General features: G+C 37.5%; 1 protein-coding gene across 4 annotated transcripts in view; it reads left to right on the top strand.

The window, feature by feature from the left end:
* Window positions 1-21,857, top strand: part of PLD1 (phospholipase D1) — a 268,046-nt gene that overhangs the window by 165,412 nt on the left and 80,777 nt on the right. For 3 of the 4 annotated variants that reach the window (XM_074298190.1, XM_074298191.1, XM_074298189.1), the window contains 5 exons: window positions 5,918-5,999; window positions 13,611-13,721; window positions 16,505-16,705; window positions 17,355-17,568; window positions 18,731-18,844. In XM_074298190.1, the coding sequence (XP_074154291.1) occupies window positions 5,918-5,999; window positions 13,611-13,721; window positions 16,505-16,705; window positions 17,355-17,568; window positions 18,731-18,844 (722 nt within the window). The remainder of the gene's footprint in view (window positions 1-5,917; window positions 6,000-13,610; window positions 13,722-16,504; window positions 16,706-17,354; window positions 17,569-18,730; window positions 18,845-21,857) is intronic. The other variant, XM_074298192.1, reaches the window with a different exon arrangement.

Below are 21,857 nucleotides of genomic sequence, written 5' to 3'. Positions count from 1 at the left end.
AGGACGGCAGGGCCCAGTGGGTGTGATTGTTCATTGCCAAAGCCTTCAGCTGGCCCTCCCTCTAATTTCTTGGGACTTTGATGCTAGCTGCAGCACACACTGCCCTCTGAGCCTTGTTTCTTGGATGATGCCATAGTTACATTTGTGAGTCATCAATAGAAATGTCAGCTAGAATGATTGTGACTAGAACGAGATAGGATGGGTTTTTTCTTCCTTAGCTTTAAATTAAGCATGGGCTTTCTGACATCTGTTTAAAGTCTGTGATAATTCCCAATAAAAATTAGTGGCTAGAGTCTTGAATTGAAAACTTATTCAGAAAGTAGGAAGATATAGTTCTGGAGTTTTTGTATTCTGATTTGGGCTCCTGCCTACCTGTCTTTGCAGCCAAAATCCATAGGACAAATCAAAAAGCCATCTTGGAATTATTCAGTCATAACAAATGTTGTTATTTTCCTTCTAAGAACTCATTTTCCTGGCAGTCTCTCTTAGACTGTTTCTTCCAAAAGCACATTAAAAGCAATGGGAAACCATATGCATGAAGTGGGAAAATGCTACTTTAATGTAGGCAATATAATACAATCAGATATAGAACAGTACAATACAATCTCATTCCACACACAGAAAACCGAAAACAAAGCAATACAGTGTAATACAACAAAGTGACAACTAGCTTAATGATATTGAGGATTTTTGAGAATAATCATTAAATCAAAAAGCATTTATTAAATGCCTATCATGCAGCAAGCTCTAACAGTCCCTGCAATCAAGGGAAGGTATAACAAAGTATGTAAACCAATGCTTACAAATATTAGCTATTTTATAAATACAAAATACATGTATGTAAAATACATGATATAAAATACATTCACTGTATGGTGGATACAGTGCAGAGACAGAAAGACCTGAGTTCAAATTCTGGCAATTTGCCTGAATTGTAGAATTACTATAGCACTTTAAGATTTGCAAATTACTTTTCATTTATTTTCTTCTGTGGGCTTCCAAGTTTAGCGAGGTCCCAGTCAATGTACATAATGAATCCCCTGTAGAGGTCACACATATTCAAATTTCATCATTCAGAGATATAATTCTGCAAAATATGGTCATTGGTTCCAAAGCAATGGCAATATGCAGTGCAACTTTGAATAATGCTAACCCTCTAAGGCATTCTTTATTCTTTTAATTGGGACCTAGCTGTTCTACAGGTGATGATGTTATCTCATTTTATAGATGAATAGACCCAAGATTCAGAGATATATTGCACATGGTCATAATTAGCAAGTATCAGGGGTAAAGGGTTCAAATTTGACCCTCTTTTTTCAGTAGGAGGACCCTTCTCAGTTATTTTTAACTTCATGCCTCAGCCACATAACATCCCCACCTAGTATGTAAATGGTTAGCTCTGGCTTTTGTTTGATTGTTAAAATAAAATTTTAAAGTCAGAAATCTGAACCAAAAAAAAAAAAATTCCATATTTAGGAGCCAATTCTTTTTTAAAAAATACTTCTTAAAAAGCAAGATCCAGACATGAATGAGACACTAGCTATAATTGCTGCCATTAAAAACTCATTTCTTTGCTTTCTGAAAAAGAATAATATCTTTTTTTGACCCTTCAGAAAAAAAGCTCAATTCTCAGCTTCTTAGGTATCTGAAGAGACAGAGTGTTAAATGTTTTCGCTCCTGTCTATATTCAAATGAGTAATGACTCTGAGACTGATATCTGGTAAAAACATAACTCTGAAATCAAAGCTGCTTCCCTCATTTTTTGAGGGGAAAATCACTTGGCTCTTCTCATTCCCAATTTCCTTACTTATAAAATGGGGATAAGAAAATGGGAATAGATAATTAATTTCCAGTGTTGTGAGGATTGAATGAAGTAACATATGGAAAGTTCTTTGCAAATCTTAAAGTGATATGTTGGCAGTTAGCATTAGCAGCATTATTGTACTATTTTTTGATATCCATGATAGTTGTTACCCACTCTTAAAAGTCTGTCTAGTCATTAAAATACCTGAGTAGCAATTATTCTAGACACTATAGACCATCCTGTATTATATAAAGGGCCAGTATAGTGTGTAATATGGAGTCTAATAATGAAGTAATAATATTGCTGTGCTGTTATTGTTCAATCGGGTTCAACTTCATTTGGGGTTTCCTTACAAAGATCTGGAGGGCTTTGCCATTTCTTTCTCTGTTTCAATTCACAATGAGGACACCGAGGCCCACAGTGCTAACTGACTTGCCTAGGTGACACACACAATTAATATATGTCTCCAGCTGTATTTGAACTCGTGAAGATGAGTTCTCCTGACTCCAGGCCCTGTACTACCCACTGTACCATCCAGCTGCCCCATTATTAATGGTTCTTTTTATATATTGGTACCACAAGTGTGATCCTGAATTTAGGAGATTCTTTTCTCAAGAGAAAGTTACATTTGTCTGTTTATTATGTTTTCATGTCATCTTTTTTTGCTCATGTGTTGAGTTTCTTTTGAAACATAACCATATGTGTACTCATGAATTTCCTTGCCAAAAGGCTTATACCTTTTTATTCTTTTAACTTCAATAAAAGACTTCCTAGTCCTTCCCTTTCCACTCCCCTTCCCTGACATTCTAAGACAGTGTTCCTCAAACTTTTTAAATAGGGAGCCAGTTCACTGTCCCTCAGACTGTGGGAGGCCGGACTATAGTAAAAACAAAAGCTCAAACTCTGTCTCCACCCCTCAGCCCATTTGCCATAACCCAATGTGTAATCTGCCTTCCTGGCAGTTACAATTACTAGTCTGCCCTAGACCCAACAGAGTACCTTTGACTACTGACCTTTGCAGTGTCAACTCTACCCGGCTTGCCTCCTCTGAGGCCTTCAAAGGTCTCTGGCCACGATCTCTTGAATCTATAGTTTAATAACCGGTAGCACACTCAAGAACAGCCACGTGCAATCTTAAAAGCCTTTATTATACCTACTCACATAATGCCCTGACTTGATGCCCTGACTTATTGGTTCCCTAGTGAACACCTGGTCAGAAGACCCACGTGTTCACTACCAAACTCCTTACCTCTTAGCTATCCATCCATTTGGTTTGGCTTGGCTACCCCAGGCTAGGGAGCCAGGTTAAAGAGAGCGACTGCTGTCTGCAGTGGGCTTATAAAGGGCCTGTGAGGTCACACACACAGCCAACCAGCTAGAGAGCTGTCACCCATTACAGCTATCAATATGGACAGGATCCCACCCACAGGGTAGTCCTATATCCACAGAGAGTACTTCTGGGCCACTCAAATCTCCCGTTGCACTGTGGCACCGCCCATTTAAAGGGCCCTTACAATTCCCTTCTCTTGTTTTGTGGGAACCACATCCTTACACCAGTGGGCCGCATAAATATCCTCAGTGGACTGCATCTGGCCTGTGGGCCGTAGTTTGAGAACCCCTGGTCTAAGATAACAAATAACCTGTCACAAGCATTCTCAGAATATGTATTAGTGTCCAAGCTGAGCAGACTGACCATGCTATGAAAACTGTCATTTCTCAATGTCCCATCTTTAGGTTAGTTATGGGAACAAGACCATCACAAGTCTGTCCCCATATAACAGTACCTGCGTCTAAGGATGTTGAAGGTCTTGGATATGTAACAAGGTCCAATTTCCTCAGAAGTTGCTCATGCCCAGAAATGAACATGAGTGTGGCCATAATCAATTAGTGCTTGTAAATCTTCAAGAACACTTGGAGAGAAGAGGTTTAGCAGATAATGATATCAGAAGTAGAGCTCTTCTCCGCATGAGCCAGAGCTATCCAGATTCAAATTCTGGTTGCCAAAGATTCATCTTTTGACCTTCATGTGGCTGGAGATACTGCTATCAGAGACAGCTAGCAGAGGAAAGGAACCCAACAGGCCTGATCCTTCAATCAGGAAGCACCTCAAGAGGCCTTGGCAGCTTTCATGCTCCCTAAAATCCAGAGTCATTTGAGATCCTGCCAACTGTGATTCATTTCTTGAAGTAACGCATATTCTTCAATAAACCTGACTGGAATAAACATGAGTTATACACCGGTATTTCACCTTTTAGTGGCATTGAGGTAGTGCTTAACACAAAACAATTCATTTAGAGAGCACTTGATAGAAATGAGCCCGATAACCCATCCAGTGAGCCTGGTAACCTATGCAACTCTTGGAATAGTCTCTTCACCATAAATCATATACTGTAAGAGACTCTTGAGTGGGAGTGAGAGTGACATGGTTAATTCAATTCAATATTAGACAAATATGAGATTTCAAGCACTGCTAGGTACCAAGAATTCAAAGAAAAATGAAATAATCCATACCTTGCTTATGCTTAATAATAAGAGCTTGCTGGGTTTGTCATCAGGGAATCACAACTTTATGAAGCTTATGTGAAAACTAGATTTATTACAAGAGAAATGAACATGCATCATCATCATTGTTGTTCCTATTGTTTGTTATCCATCATGGTCATTACCTCCCCAGGTCAGCTGAGAAAAGCCTGATTGGTCATAGCAATTATTCTAGAATTCATAGAACCATCCATATTATTCTAAAATCCTTTTTTGGGATGTTATATGGGGTCTAACAGTGAAGTAACAATGTTGTTTGTTGTTGTTGTAGTTAGAGATGTCCAGCCCTTTATGATTCCATTTGGGATTTTCTTGGTTAAGATACTCGGGTGCTTTCCTATTTCCTTCTCTAGGAAATTGAGGCAGATAGGGTTAAAAGACTTGTCTAGGGTCACATATCTAAGTGTCTGAGGCCAGACTTGAACCCATGAACATGAGTCTTTCTGACTCCAGACCTGGAGCCTATTCAATGTACTACCTAACTGCCCCTCTTTAAAAAATATACACTAGTTAAATCTTTTATGCTGTACCCCACACTTCCTATTAAATAAATGAAATTCTCTTTGGACAAAGACTGGGCCATTATGCTATCCATAACTTTTTATAGTTCAATAAAAATAATTTATTACTATTAGAATTTATTATTATTACTTATTATGAACCAGACATTATGCTAGGTACTGTAGATATAAGTGCAAAAAATGAAACAATCCCTACTAGATTCAGGGAAGAATGTTTAGATAATCATATTCAACACTTTTGTCTTTAAGAATTCCCAGCTTTGGGAAAGTTTATTTGTTGAATTCTCAAGGGTATTTTGGGATTTGTATAATTGTTGGATATTAGTTTATGAAAAGTAAAGAGCTTTGAGTAGTTCATTCCGGCTCCAGGTAATTTCTTTCTAGGCATTCAAAAATCCCTTAATGTTTTGCAACCTACTAGGATATGTTGAACAACTTCTACCATTTTTTTTTTTTTTTTGGCATAATCTTTGTCCCTCAATAAATTTGACATCCCAACCTGCCATCTGGGTGGGGGGGGGGAAGGAGAGGAAAAATTAGAACAAAAGGTTTGGCAATTGTCAATGTTGTAAAATTACCCATGCATATATCTGGTAAATAAAAACTATTAAATTAAAAAGAAGAAGAAGAAGAAGAAGAAAATAAAAGCATCAATAAATAATAATTGCTCACTTCCTAAAAAAAATAAATTTGACATCCTTATAACCCTCATGAACTTATAATCCTTATATTAGTTCTATTGGCCAAGACCTGGTCCTGAATTCCCATTATAAATACATATATTTGTCCTAAATAAATACATATTTCAACTGATGTTTTTTTGGTCCCACATTATTAGATGAGTATATTAGGATGTCACTCATCTTTTGATTACACTATTTTAAAAAAAATTATTATTTTTACTATATATGGACCAAACTATTTACTAACCAAGGGAAAGATAGGTATGAGTTTGCTTTTGAATTTCTCTCTTATTATTGAGTCATAAGCAGAAGTCAGCTTACTTTACAGATCATTTGAATAACTTTGGGACTATAATTTATAATTTTAGGTTGAGTCCAGAAATCTTCCTGAAACGCCCAGTGGTGGAAGGAAATCGTTGGAGATTAGATTACATTCTCAAACGGAAAGCAGTAAGTACTTGACAGATAGGTTCTCACTTCCCACAAAAAAAAAAAAAAAATCCTGTTACTTTTTAACATAATCTTCCCTAGTACTTTGTGGTGCTATGATGTTTTCTGCCTATGAACCCCTTCCTGGAAAATCTAGTGACCCCTCTTTCTAAGATCTTCATCTTTCTGAGTTTTTTTTACACACAAAAAAAAAATCACTTCCTGATGGCCAGCCTGTTGGGAACAGGCTTCTCTGAATTTTGCTAAGCTGGTCTTCAGACACCTGTTGTATCTTCCATCTCCATAGCCTTCCCTGAAATATTTTTCAGCTTCATAAAACCTGTTGACAGTTCATGTTCCCCTGGCATGGCCTCCCAGAAGCCAGGGTCACCATGAAGCCGCGAGGCAGCACTGGGATAGGGCATTTGTAGAGAAATATAATCATCGCCCTATTTTTCTCATAATTTATCAAAAAGCAATATGCTGCTTGTTCACAATCTCATTCTCATAGTGCCATTTTTCTCCATTAATGTTTGACTCTACAGAATGAATCTTTTATAATGCATTCCATTAACAACTCTTATCCTGTCAGCTGTTGTTACAATACCAAGTCCTAAAGTACAATGGAAATTTCTTGTCCAACTGAAAAACTTTGCAACAAACCTTAAGGAACATCTAGTACAACTCTTTCTATTTTAGAGATAAGGAAACTGAGGGCTGCCTGGTGCACATTGAGATTAGAACATGGACACAATAATGCAAGAAAGGATCCAAGAAATTTATCCTGGAGTGATAGAACATGAGGGGAAAATAGAGATAGAAAAAGCCCACTGATCACTACCTCAACAAGAAACACATAGGAATATTATTGTCAAATTTTGAAACCCCTAGATCAAAGAGAAACTTTTATAAGAAACAAGAAAAAAACAATTCAGACATGTTAGAGCTTTGATTAGATTTGTATAAGACTTATCAGCAGCCATAATAGGTCCTGGAATCATACCTACTGACAATCAAAAGAACTAGATCTGCTGCCAAAAATGTCATACGCAGCAAAATTATCTATAATATTGCACAAGGCAAAAAATGGATATTCAACCAACTTGAAGATTTTTAGGACTTTTCATCAATTAAATCCAAACTTAATAGAAAATTTAACATATAAGAACTAATATCAAAGGGCAACTTCAAGAAACTCAACATGGAGGAATTGTATATTTTTTTAACAAAGGAAATGTATATCATATGTTTAAGATTGACATCAACAATAAGAGAGCTCAAAAGAAAGATTAGGACAGAGTTAAAATAATAATCATGTTATACAAGTGAGGTGCATTAGAGGGGAGGAAGAGGACTTGTAGTTTTGAAAAATCTATTCACATCTGGAATGGGTTAAATAGGCAATACTACATATATACTATGAAGGATATAGTAGCCTCCAAAATCTATAAAGAAATAAGGGGGAAGGGATGAGCAGACGGAGAAGCAAAAGGTGAGGGAAGAAGACAAAGGAAGGATGCATGCAGCCGGTTGTTAAATAATAGCAAAGCAAGTTAAGGAGCATAATTAAAGCAAAGAATCAGCAGGCCCAGGAAAAATATAGGTATGTATGGGGGGGGGTATATGTATGTGAATGTATACATATACATGTTTATATAAATATATCCTTTCTTAACTATAACCTCCTTTGGGATGGTGGGGGAATGAAAAGGGGAGAAAGAATAAAGTAAAACGATTGGAATGTGGAGAGGCTGAAAATTGGAAAAGAGCAAAATAAGAAGTCAGGGGCTAGTTTTGGCCATCACATCCCTGAGATGCCATAAATGTCCAGTGGGCAATTGGAAATAAATGTCAAAATAAAAATTAAAAAAAAAATTTAAAATGTCAAGAAAAAGATAAAAGAAAAAAATGAAAAATGAAAAAGAAAAAAAAAAAGTCCAGTTGGCAATTAGAAAGGCAAGATTGGAGTTTGAGTCACAGAAATCTCCTATGTTCATCCTATCCATCTCTCCACAGTTCTCCCCAGGCTTGGGTTTTATATTTCCATTGTTGGTGGATTCATGGGCACTTCTATTATGTTAGTACCATGGCTTCTCTTTGCTCCTTATGGCAGATATTCAGGCAGTGACAGTGACCAATGCTGATCATCCTTTATTATGCTTTTCATGTAAATCCATATCCTCTGCAGCTCGTTGTTATTAAATTGCTAATAACTGCATAAATCTCCCAAGGAAATGGTGATTTCATTAGATTAATTTCCCTTGTGATGCATTGGTCTCTTTGTCCTTTTTTTTTTTTTTTTTTTTCATCTAGCCTGGCCCTGGCAACATCTGGATCATCAATTTTTAAAACTGAATTGACATTTTCATACACTCATAAACACCCGTCATTTAAATAATTTAGCACCTGAAAATCACACACTAAATCCATGAACTTCTGCAGTCTTGGAGGATATTTATTCTTGTGTTAATGGGCCCCAGGGTCTCTGAAGCTGATAGAGACGGGCAACCTTTGATATCTGAATAGACTTGTTCTTTGATAGGTTAAGTTCAGAAGGCCTTGTTCAGACTTCTAGTATTCCTGTGTTTGTTCCACCGGGTCTGTTGTTCTCCCTCATCCAGAATCTATTTAGAACTCCAGTTACCCTACTTTGTTTAACAAATATTTATTGAGCACCTACTATGTGCCAGATACTGGGGACACAAAAACAAAAGGGAAGAGAGAGCTTACAGTCTATGGGAGTTATTGGCATAGGAAGGGACACAGATAGATAAGTAAATATAAGGCACATACAAAGTAAATACAAAATAATATAAGGTACAGGACGAGTACTGATGGCTGGGACTCCAGCAAAGCCCAGTGGAAAAGGTGGCCCTTGAGCTGAGCCTTGAAGAGATCTAGAATTCCAAGAAGTAGACGTGAAAAAGGATGGCATCCTAGGTGTGTGTGTCAGGGAGAGTCCTGCTTGGGCAAAGGGGAAGAGACGAGAGATGGAGGGCTGTGTTTGAGCAATGATTGCTAGTACAGTAGTTTGACTGAAACTGCTACTGCCTTTCAAGAGAAAAAAAACAAACATCAAAACAGAATTATAGGGAAGTGGGACAGAGGAAAGAGCCTTGGAATCCAAGGACCTGAATTCAAATCCTACCTTTGACAATCACTGTTCATGTGACTTTGGGATGAATCAATTCATTTTCCTGATCCTGAATTTGCTGACTTGTAAATGAAGGGCTTGGTTGCAAAGTGGAGTCCAGAAGACTCTTGTTCAAACAAGGCCTCAGACGCTTTGTTTCTGTTTTGTTATTGTTTCTATAAAAGGTTTGTTATAAATATTTTTGCATCTAAATGACTTTTATGAAATTTACTTTAGATTTATTCATTTTCATTGTTCCCTTGGAACATACTTATTTTTAAGCCTAAAAAGAAAAAAAATATATATAGGCAGTGTGATATAATGGATAGAGAGCAGCTGTTGGATTACAAAGACCTGGGTTCAAATTTGCTTCTGCCACACTTAAGCTGTAGGGATCTGGGCAAGTCACCTAATCTTTCATGCCTCAGTTTTTCTAGCTCTAAGATGGGGAAAGCAATTCCAGTGTTGGTAGCTATGAAGTTGAAAATAATACTTAAAGCATTATATGAATGGGAGGCATTAATAAAATTCAATCACTCATTTAAGTAATTTCATAGAGCTTTAATTTTGCACCTATCATCTTCTTATTTCACAGTGTATCTAATAATATTTATTAAATTCAACACCATAGTTCTCTAAGATTCACCAAGTGCTTTCCATCCATGCTCTCAGCCCATGGTGTAGATATAAGAGTGAGAACGAGGGGCAGCAGTGGATAGTGTAGTGTGCAAATTGTAGTTATAATTCTTTTATTATTATTATTATTATTATTATTATTATTATTTTGCTGAGGCAATTGGAGTTAAATGACTTGCCCAGGGTCACACAGCCAGGAAGTGCTAAGTGTCTGAGGTCACATTTGAATTCAGGTCCTCCTGACTTCAGGGCAGGTACTCTATCCACCGCACCAACTAGCTGCCCAAGCTTAATCAATTTTTATTGAAGAGAAAAAGGAAGGGAATAAGCATTTAGTCAATGCCTTCTGTATGTTAGACTCTGTGCCTAGCCCTTTGACATATATTTGCTCCTCACAGCAGTCCTCAGAAGTAGGTGTTATTGTCAATACCTCTGTTTTACAGATGAGGAAACTGAGGCCAGGCAGGTTAAATGGCTTGCCCAGGATCACATAATTGGGAAGTGTCTGAGACTAGATTTAGTCTCCCTGAATTCAGGCTCAGGGCTCTAGGCTCTATGGTGCCGCCTAGTGTCCTATGTTGTAAATTCACATTTGGTGAAGAGTCTTGAAAGGCTTCATGGATGGATGAGCTGCTAGGACTGGGCTCCACAGTGAAGGAAGGAAGGGATTCTCCCCCATGGAGGTGATGAGGGAGCATTGGACCCACAGATGGAAGTCTCGGTTGTGCTTATAAGGACCAGAAGAAAGGTCAGATTGGACTCGACTCTAGGTACTTAAGAGAAGTGGGTATATAGGGGGTGGCAACAAATTGTGAAGGGCTTGACCAGTCCAATCCCTTTTGATGAAGACCAGGAAGGTCATTCCACTGACTAAGCTAGGAAATGACAGAGAGGAGATTTCAGCCTGAGGGCTTCTAAACACTGAGTCAGCCTTCTCTCTCCTCCTCCAAAATGCAATTTAAAATTCAAGTTATTTTGCTCTTTTAATCCCTTTATAGCCCATCTTCCAGTGGGGGATGGGGGGTATTTCTTGTGCTCACAAAAAATCCTTAATGTATGAGAATAAAGTAAACAAATAAGTTAATAATAAATTAAATTAAGCCCTCAGCATAGAATGTGTCATGGAAAAAAAATTAAGAAACAGCACAAAGCATCCTTCACTTTAGTTTATAGTTTCAGTGATGCAGAGAAGTGTCTGGCTTTGTAGTCAGAATATCTCAATGAGAATCTGGATTCTGCTACTTCCTGCCTAAATTCCTTAAGCTCTCTGGGCCTCTGTTTCCTTATCTGTAAAGTAAGGGAGCAGGGATTAGTTGCTCTCTAAAATTTCTTCCGGTCCTCTTAAAATAAAATAACTTTCTGTCTACCCAAGTCTCTCTAGTACTGGGAATATTGGAATATTCTTCTTATCTCATGAATTCTTTTGACCAAAGTGGGAGCACAGGAAACTGGTAGCATATTAATTCGTTGAGTCAGTTCTCCCAGGATTTTGTCCCATGGTAGAACATGTCCAAGCTGACTCATGGTTTTGTGCTCTCTTACTGTTTAACCATCTTATTTGTTATTGAATCATTTTAGTCCCCTTTGTGCCCCTTTGGGGGGGTTTCTTGACAAAGATCCTGGAATCCTTTGCCATTCCTTCTCTAGCTTATTTTATAGATGAGGAACTGAGGCAGATAGCGTTAAATGACTTGCTCAGTCACACAGCGCTGTGTGTGAAGCCAGATTTGAACTTGTTCTTCCTGATTCCAGAGCTAAGTTTTAACCACTGCACCACCCAGCTGTTCCTAACCATTTTATAATTTTTTTGGGGGAAAACATTCAGTGCTCAAAAATTAGTTTGGATTGGGTACAAGTTTTCACATTGTTCAAATCCAGGAATCCAGTATTTAGCACACAGATCCCTGAGTTTGGAGTTAGGAGACTGCAATCAATCAATTAACAAGTATTTCTTCAGTCTTCTGTGTCCCAGGCTCTGTACTAAGTTCTAGAAGTTGCAGTATAAAGAGAATGAAGCCTTTACTCCTCTTCTGGACTTTGCATTTTATGGGGTGACAGCATGTCCCTACAAAACTCTGGTGTGGGTTTTGGGGAGACTGACCCCTCTCCATAGAGAGAAGAACCCCCTTGGAGATCAGTTCATGAACTGGGAGATGTCTTCTGGAAGGACAGTATAATTTCCCCTTATTTAGAGAAGAAGGAACAAGAGAATTAATTAGTTAAATTAAAAGTAATTAGGGGAGAGGTGCATTAGCAGCTGTGAGTATTTAAAGAAGGTCTCATGCAGAAGCTGATGTTTGAAGTGGATCCTAAAGAAAAAGAAGAATACTGTATGGCTGCAGAGGGAAAGAGGAAGGACATCTCTTTATGGAGAGCCAATCACCTTTGCCAAAGCTTGGAAATGGGAGTTGGAATTCAAGGAGAAGGGTCAGTGAGAAGGGCAGTTTGGCTGTTTTGTGGAGTGTGGAATGATTCCTGAGAATGGGGAGACAGATTGGGGCTGGGCTGTGAAAGCCTTTACAGAGGAATTTTTGTTTTCACCTAGAGGTGATAGGAAAATCCTGCAGTTAATTGAGAAACAGAGTCACATTGTCAAGTTAGAGTTTTAAATAAATCACTTTGAATTGGACTGGGGAGAGGCTTGAGCCTGGGAGACCAATGAGGAGGTCCGTGCAATGTATGCTAGGCAAGAGGAAGCAAGAAGGGTTTGAACTAAGCTTGTGGTCCTATGGCAAAGAGAAAGAGTCGGAGGTAAGAGATTTTGTGGAAGAAGAAATGACATTTTACTCCATTCAGTTTTGTTTTAATCATGTAGATATATTATTTTTGGATAATTAATTTTACCACTGGGCAATGAAATCTATGGACTCTCCATGGATTAGAATCACAGCTTGCATTTTTAATTCATAGAATCTTCCCTCCCTCCCTTCGTCCCTTCCTTCCTTTCCTTCCTTTCATATTCCTCCCTCCTTTCCTCTTTCCCTTCTTTCCTCCCTTCTTCCCTTCCTTCCCTTTCCATGCAAAACTTCTCTTGAGAATCTAGCAATATTGAGCATGATTAAATGCATCAAAGATTCTCTTATCACTTTGCCAGGCTTGAGTGCAAATCTGAAGCTTGTCTGTATATAGCTCTAAGTGAACAAAGAAACCCAGTCATCTGAATCCCTGTAAAATTTTAAATGGTAAATATCCCTGGAAATGACCAAAGGTGATAATGGCGACAGGCACTAGAAGCCCACTCAGCGTGGGTACTCAACCTTCCCGACTTTATTAGTTACTCTGCTTCCTTCAGCTTCTCAGTGGGACCACTAGATGAAGACTGGTAGATAAGATTCTTTCCTTCAGTTCAATTATTTAACTCCATTTATTAACATTTATTAAGCACCTACTGGGTGCCTGGTACTGGGGACATAAGAAGATTGGAGCAGTCTCTGCCCTCAAGTAGTTTGTATGCTACTGGAGAAATAAAATGATTTGTACATAGAAATAAATAATAAGATAGGTATAAATTAAAAACCAAGCAGTGAGAGGGAGGGATGCCAGTAATAGGGAAAATTGGGAAGAATGTTTATGATGGATATGCCATTTAAGCTGAACACTGAATGGAGCAGAGATTCTGGGAATTTGTGAAGTAAAGAAGGAGGATATCCCAGGCAAGGTAGACATCCCAGGCAAAGTCATGGAAGTGGGAAATGAAATATCATGTATTGGAAACAAGAGATTGTCCACTTTGCCTGGAACTAGTGTGGGTGGGGAAAGAGAATTTGGCTTCTAATGGCCAAAGCCTTTAAATGATCTGAAGAGGGAGACTTTCTACTGAGAACATTTAATCACCAAGTATTTTTATTTTCTCTCTTTAACAGCAACAAGGGGTGAGGATATTTGTGATGCTCTACAAAGAGGTAGAATTGGCCCTTGGCATCAACAGTGAATATAGCAAGAGGACCTTAATGCGCCTGCACCCCAACATAAAGGTATGCAATGGGAACTGAGGGGCTTTCCACACTTACACAGGAATCCAAAGCGCTTCTCTGGACATTTTGCATTAGGCGTTATTAAGAGCACTGTGTGTGTGTTCAAAAAACAAAATCCTAAGAATTATTTTTTTCAAAAAGGAGAGGAAGGCAGTAGAGAGTACCCAGCCAAAAAGCCAAGATATCCTAGATTCAAGTCTCGCCGCTAATATCTATTTGGCTGGATGACCCTAGGCAAATGACTGAATCCCTCAGGATTCAGGAAGGTCTCCAAGATTGTAAATTGCAGTAAAGATGCTTATATGCATTAGTAATGGAAGTTTCCTCCCTCAAGAGCTCACTGGACTAACTATATCACAACCCCAGTTGAGAGAGAGGGAGGAAGGGAGAGGGGAAGGAAGGAAGAGAGAGTACATATTATGCTCCAAGGTTGATGGAGCTAACTCAGAACTGGGAGGAGCCTTACAGACCACTTAGGCCAAACTGTATCCTGGCAAGGTTGCCTCCATTTCATATCTGACGAATAATCATCTAGCTTATACTTGGAGACCTACACTGAGGGATGGATGGATGGATGGATGAAACAGAAGAATGAATGGTTGAATGGATGGATGAACTAGGCATTTATTAAGCACTTACTATGTGCGAAATTCTGGGAATGCAATGATTGCTAATATGTTCCTAGCATTGGCAATCATTCTTGATATATTTTCCACTGGATGAACTTAAATATCAGTACCAAGCCTCCATATGAGGTTGGGATGATGAAAATGGACCTTCTGAATATTGCAAAAGATTAGAAGCTGTTAGTGAATATGACTCTGACAGTGAAACACTCCTTGACTCCTGGAATTATTTGGAGTTTTCCCTGCTTGCCAGAGTTAAGATCAAAATATATTTCATAAGATAAAAGGAGGAAACAATGGAAAGACCTAATTTCTTTTAAATAGTGATTTTTAAAGTTTGTAAATATTAATTTTGCCAGAATTTAGTTTAAAAAGCATTTTAAGCACCTACTGTTTTCCACATACTGGGCATACCAAGACAAGAATGAACCTCCTGCCCTCAAGATGCTTACGTTGTACTGGACAAATATAATTATAATGTCTGTTTCACTTTAAGCAATTTTTATGGCCCAACACTAAATGTAAGGCTAGCCAAAATGAATGGTTAATGCAAATAGCCTGATGATTCAGAGCTTTAAAAAATAAACCTCTTGGAGAATGATCAGAATATTTTATACAGTAGTAATTTGAGAGGCAGGGTTTGGGGCCAAATTATCAAGCTTCAGTCATTCACTTTTCCTTTATTAGGGCAAGAGACTGCCTTTATTGTTGCATAAAATAATGAGCCTAGTAATATTTTGGCATGCCAGTCTACCATTATGTTAGATTTTAGGCATCTAGTTGGCACACTGGAGAAAGTGCTAGCCCTGAAGTCAGGAGGACCTGAGTTAAAATTTAGCCTTAGACACTTGTGACCCTGTACAAGTTATTAACACAGTTTGCCTCAGTTTCCTCACCTGTAAAGTGAACTGGAGAAGGAAATGGCAAATTACTCCAGTATTTCTGCCAAGAAAACTCCAAATGGGTTATGAAGAGTTAGACAGGATAAAAATGTTAGTCTATAGCATTGTAAGATCAATAGCTAGCCTGGGCTTAAGGCATCAAACCTAACACTTTGATTTTACAAATGAAAATGCTTTAAATTTAAGTCACTTGAACAATGTCCATCAACAGCTAGAATAATTGGTTTTGTGTGAAACTAACTTCACACTTGTCTAGTGTTTTTCATACATTGTCTTAATGGGATCTCAGAATTATTTTATCCCAATTATACCTATGAAGAATACAGTTCAGAAAAGTTCCTTTCTAGCAACTGGGATTAATTGACTTGCCAAGGGTCGCACAGCTATTAAGTGTTAAATTTCTGAAGTTGGATTTGAACTCAGGACCTTCTAACTACAGGATTGGTACCCTATACACTGCACCATCTAGATACCCTGATTACTTAAAATTTATCTTGTATATATCATATGTATGAAGTTATTTGCATGTTTCCCCCCATCAGTTTGTGAGCTCTTTGAGGACAGGGAATCTGGTTCCTGGCACATAGTAGGTGCTTAAGAAATACTTTTGGACTTCATTGGAAATGGGAGTTGTGGGGCAGCTAGGTGGCAAAGTAGATAAGGCACCAGCCCTGAAATCAGGAAGACCTGAGTTCAAATCTGGCCTCAGACACTTAACACATCCTAGTAGTATGACCCTGGGCAAGTCACTTAACACCAATTGCCTCAGCAAAAAAAAAAAAAAGAAGAAGAAGAAGAAAAAGAAAAGAAAAATGAACATGGAAGTTGAATCCAGGTATCCATAACTCCCAGTTAAGAACACTACTCACTAAGAAAATGGTTTCTCAATTTTTTTTTCAATTAAATATATCTATAATTAAATACAATTGGCATTCTCCTTGTAAGATATATTTAGATTCAAAAGGAATGATCAACCCTCAATTTTTGGCAGTGCTAGGGAGCATGTAAAAGGTGTAAGTATCAATCATTTCAAAACATGTGACTTGGATTTGTAAGCCACAAAATGCTATACAAATATCAACTATTATTATTCAACATTGATAATAAGTTATTTTCTTTGATAAATTTACTTAGAATATTTCAGTGCTTGGATCTGTTAACAATGCATCTATTTTACAGCTTTAACACATTAGGAGAAGTGTCAACTTTTTTGTGTGAAAAGTCTTTTCCAGTTGTTGACTTATTTTTCTTCCAGGTGATGAGACACCCAGATCATGTTTCTTCCACTGTGTATTTGTGGGCTCACCATGAGAAACTTGTTATCATAGACCAGTCAGTTGCCTTTATTGGTGGAATAGACTTGGCCTATGGAAGATGGGATGACAATGAACACAGACTGACTGATGTGGGCAGTGTCAAACGAGTCACTATGGGACAGTCTACATTTTCCCTCACAGTAAGATATGGATTAATGTTTGGCAAGCTTTCTTTACATTGCAAGTCAATGCAAATTATATTGGAAGAAATGATTAAAGGGAAAGAGGGAGAGAGGAAGGAGAAGGAAGGAAGGAAGAAAAGAAGAAATGAAGGAGGGAGGAAGGAAAGGAAGAAGGGGGAAAAGAGGGAGGAAGAAGGGAAGGAAGGAAGGAAAGAACGAAAATGAAGGAAGGAAGGAAGAGGAAGAAAAAAGGAAAGGAGGAAGGAAGGAAGAAGAGAGGGAAAGAAGGAAGGAAGGAAGAAGAGAAGGAAAGAAGGAAGGAAGGACAGCTTTATTAAATGTTTATCATGTGCTAAACACTATGCTAATATTGTGGATACATTTACAAGCAAAAGAAAAGGTGATAATTAGTAACTATTAATTATTAACATAACTCTACTAGATTCTTTATTTTAAAGTTCAGCATTCAGTCTATCCTTGGATATAGCTATGTGGTCAGTAGCTGGTCTCAGCACTTCTCTAAGGCAATTGTTTAGAACCAAACTAAGTTATAAATGTTATACCATAGGTAGGCTTAATTTAGTAGTAGTAGTGGGGGGGGGGGGTGTCACAATAACCTATTTTGAGCATCTTTTTAAAATGTTTGCTCATTTGTTTTTGTCTGCAGGGGGAGATACGAGAATCCAATGAAGCCTTGAACCAGAAAAAGAAAAGAGAACTTAAAATCAATCTCCCATTCCCAAAAAGCACTGATGATTCTGATTCTAGAATGAAAGGTGTGGGTAAAGGAAGGAAATTCTCAAAATTCAGCCTTTACCGGCAGTTATATCGGCACAATATGGAAAATGCTGATAGCATCAGCAGCCTTGATAGTGCTTCAAGTAAGTCCTGGTCCTTGTCTTTTGTGAGCTTCCCTTGAAAAAGTCCAGTTTTGCTCATGATTTTAATTTTTATACCATATTCACTTACTAACTGCAGCATCGAAGTCACAGATTCTTTTTTCCAATAAATCCATCCCCTTGGTATCTTCCTTGTAACAGGTGACAAAGAAAAGGCATTTAAATACAATCATCCAGTACAGCTACCATGACTGAGACAACTGACTCATGATCCACCCTCTCACTGTTGAGAGGAAGGTTATATGTTTGAACAGTGATCCTCCTTTCCATGGTCTCTCTGACTGTTCATATTTCTATAGCAACAGTTTATGTTTTTATTTGTCTACTTCCCTGTAGAGTAGCATAATAAACTGCTGATCGTGTACCTTCTTTCCTGGTATCATTATATTCCCCAGGATTGATGCTTCATTTTGAAACAAATCAGTTGTTGTTGTTTTCCAGCCTCAATAGTCAAAACAAAAAGATACACACACACGCACACACACAGCCCTACCTCTTGCTAGGAAAGAAGGGGGAAAGGAAGAGGAAGAAGAGAGGGAAGGAGGAAGAAAGGAAGGAAGGAAATGAGCAGGAAGGAAAAAGAAGGAAAGAGAGGGGAAGAAGGAAGGAAAAAAGGACAGATTCCAGGAGTAACATACCAAAAACATGAAGTTACAAAAAAAAATTAGATTGTGTAACAACAGAACTTCCCACTCTTGGCCATGAATATTGGCACTTTTATTAAGTGCTTGGGATGTGCCAGGAACTGTGCTAAAGTACTGTGGATACACATACAAGCAAAAGGAAGGGTGATAATTAGTAACTACTAATTATTAACAAAACTCTGCTAGATTTTTTATTTTAAAGTTCAATTTCAATCTGAGCTTGCATATAGCTATGTGCTAACAATGGTACATTATGCTTACATAAGCCCATTTGAGATTCTCTATAACTCATCAATTTATTATCTGTTCTGGAGCTCAGTCATTTATACCCCAAAGGTTTCTGTTCCCTGAAGTCATGGATCAATACTATAATTTCTAGCCAACTCTTAAAGTTAACCAACCAACAAAAAGCCCCTGTTTTACATTGATCTTTAGTGACTAGTTTGCTGATCTGATGCTATATATGAGTTTGTAAAAAAGAGCGTCTTAACTTTCTCCAGGTTATTCTAATCACTGTAGAAGTCGCCAGCATTTAATTCGAGGGTTAAGGCCCCACTTGAAATTCTTGCGACATTCCAGCGAGTCAGAACAAAGGCTCGCAGGCTCTGGAGGTGGTAAGTGAAGGGGGAATGCAGGCAAGGTCCTCTGTGAGCTTTGGCTTTTTGCTCTTGCCTGTTGTCTAGTCCCCTTGAGTGTGTGGTGTTTGGACCAGTACGTTATCCATACAGTGTTCATCCATTCATTCATTCACTATGTTTTTGTTGAGTGGTAGCTATGTACCGAATGCTTTTGCTGGAAAGCAACATATATGTGATGTGGTAACTGTCCTCTGGGAATTTATAAAATAATAAAAAAAAATTGAAAGATCTATGATTTCCTCAATATCCTCCATGTAGATCTGTGATGCAGCAGATAAGTCTTAGAAGGTAAGTGCCTCATTCAGGGTAAAAAAAAACAAGCAAACAGTATTTGTCAGTAGCACATTTGAATATGCATTTTAAAAGTCTATTTCAATTATATCTTTCCTAGACTGAAGGACTTGTATTTATCTATTTACAAACAACAGTATATTTCTTTTAGTCATTTTTACAATGTTTGTGAGGACAACATTCAAATTGTAGAACAATGACAAACTAAATGAATGTGGGAAATCACTGGAGTCAGAGGGAAATTAGTGATCCAGGTACTTATGAAGTAGGCCAGGTCTGGAATGAGGACACCAGAGAGCATAGGAATAAATGGAGTTTTCCTTAAAATGATCAGTAGCATCTATTTAAAACTATCAGTAAGCATCCTATGTAATGGGGATAAACTAGAAGCATCCCCATGAAGATCAAGGGTGAAACAAGGTTGCCCATTATCACCATTAGTGTATGATATTGTATTAGAAATGCTAGCTTAAGCAATAAGAGAAGAAAAAGAAACTAAAGGAATTAGAATAGGTAATGAGGAAACCAAATTATCACTCTTTGTACATGATATGATGGTATACTTTAGAAAACCCCAGAGAATAGTGCTTATAGATGATTGGTGACCATGGCAGATTTCTATTAAAAAAAAAAAATTCTGCTAAATTCAAAAACTGATTTAACAAAATCAATCTTTCTCCTGTAATTTTTCATGTGTTGCTTCCCCTCAGAATTATTTGATTTTCGGAGAAGCTCAGTCTCCTTGGTATTATTTCTATATAAAGAACTGATTCATGAGTGCTCCTTTGTTTAGAAACAATTTACTAAACTTTTTAGTTTCAACAACAAGTGAATACATTTGGTTTACTAGAGAGAAAAAAAAAAAGAAAAAGAAAAAAGCCCCCACCAGCTTTTAGCCAGAAGGTTTAATTTCTTTAAAAAATTTTTTTATTAAAGCTTTTTATTTACAAAACATATGCATGGGTAATTTTTCCAACATTGACCCTTGCAAAACTTTTTTTTTTTTTTTTTTTAAATAATAATAGTTTTTATTTACCAGCTATTTGAATGGGTAATTTTACAATGTTGACAATTGCCAAATCTTTTGTTCTAATTAGTCCCCTCTCCCCCCCCCCAGATGGCAGATTGATCAATACATGTTAGATATGTTAAAATAATTGTTAAATCCAATACATGTATACATATTTATACAGTTATTTTGCTGCACACACACACACAAAAAAAAAAAAACAGATCAAGAAGGAAGAAAAAGAAAAACTGAGAAAGAAAACAAAATGCAAGCAAATAACAGAGAGAGTGAGAATGCTATGCTGTGATCCACACTCTGTTCCCATGGTTCTCTCTCTGGGTGTAGATGGCTCTCTTCATCACTGAACAAGTGGAATTGATTTAAATCATCTCATTGTTGAAGAGAGTCATGTCCATCAGAATTGATTGTCATATAGTCTTCTTGTTGCCATTTACAATGATATCTTGGTTCTGCTCATTTCACTCAGCACTCTCTGTATTCATCCTGCTGGTCATTTCTTACAGAACAATAATATCCCATTACATTTATATATCACAATTTATTCAGTCATTCTCCAATTGATGGGCATCCATTCAGTTACCAGTTTCTTGCTACTATAAAGAGGACTGCCACAAATATTCTTGCACATACAGGTCCCTTTCTCTCCTTTAAGATCTCTTTGGGATATAATTCCAGTAGAAACACTGCTGGATCAAAGGGTATGCACAGTTTAATAACTTTTTGAGCATAGTTCCAAAGTGCTCTCCAGATTGGCTAGATCTGTTCACAGGTCCACCAACAATGTATCAGTGTCCCAATTTTCCCACATCACCTCCAATACTGGTTATTACTGTTTTCCTGTCATCTTGGCCAATCTGACAAGTGTGTAGTTGTATCTCAGAGTTGTCTTAATTTGCATTTCTCTGATCAATAGTGATTTGGAGCACCTTTTCAAGTAACTACAAATAGTTTCAATTTCTTTATTTGAAAATTGTCTATTTATATACTTTGACCATTTATCAATTGGAGAATGGCTTGAACTATTATAAATTTGAATCAATTTTCTATGTATTTTAGAAATGAGGCCTTTATCATTTTATCAAATCTTTTGGATGTAATAATGTTTTCCCAATTTATTGCTCAGAAGGTTTAAATTCTTAGTAAAAAATTTCTTACAGCAAGGCTGTTACCTATCTGAAATTGTTACTAGAGAAGGCTAAAGAAATTTCTTCATTTATTCAGCAAACTGAATCTCCGTACAAAGTTTTTGTTGTTGTTAAGGCTTTTTTGTCACATCCAACTCTTTGTGACCCCATTTGGGGTTTTCTTGATAGAGTTACTGGAGTTGTTTGCATTTCCTTCTCTAGCTTATTTTACACATGGGGGAATTGAGGCAAGGTGAATTATCCAGGGTCATATCACTAGAAAGTGTCTGAGACTAGATTTGAATTCAGTCTTCCTGACTGTAGGCCTAACATTCTGCCACTACACCATCTATCTATCCTTTGTGCAGGGTATTTTATTCTTAAAATATTCTTCTCTGGTTTATTTCATTCCTCTGGATGACTAAAGACAAAAAAAAAAAAAAAAAAAAGCCACAGATGGGGGCTCTTGAGCTACTGTTTTCACTAGACATTTATTGACAAAGTACTTTGATTAGGGGATAGATATTCTGAGAGCTCTATGTAA

This window comes from Sminthopsis crassicaudata, chromosome 3 (genome assembly GCF_048593235.1).
Source record: "Sminthopsis crassicaudata isolate SCR6 chromosome 3, ASM4859323v1, whole genome shotgun sequence".
Classification (NCBI taxonomy): domain Eukaryota; kingdom Metazoa; phylum Chordata; class Mammalia; order Dasyuromorphia; family Dasyuridae; genus Sminthopsis; species Sminthopsis crassicaudata.
The sequence above is the reverse complement of the archived record's forward strand: the minus strand, read 5'-3'. Positions and strand labels throughout refer to the sequence as shown.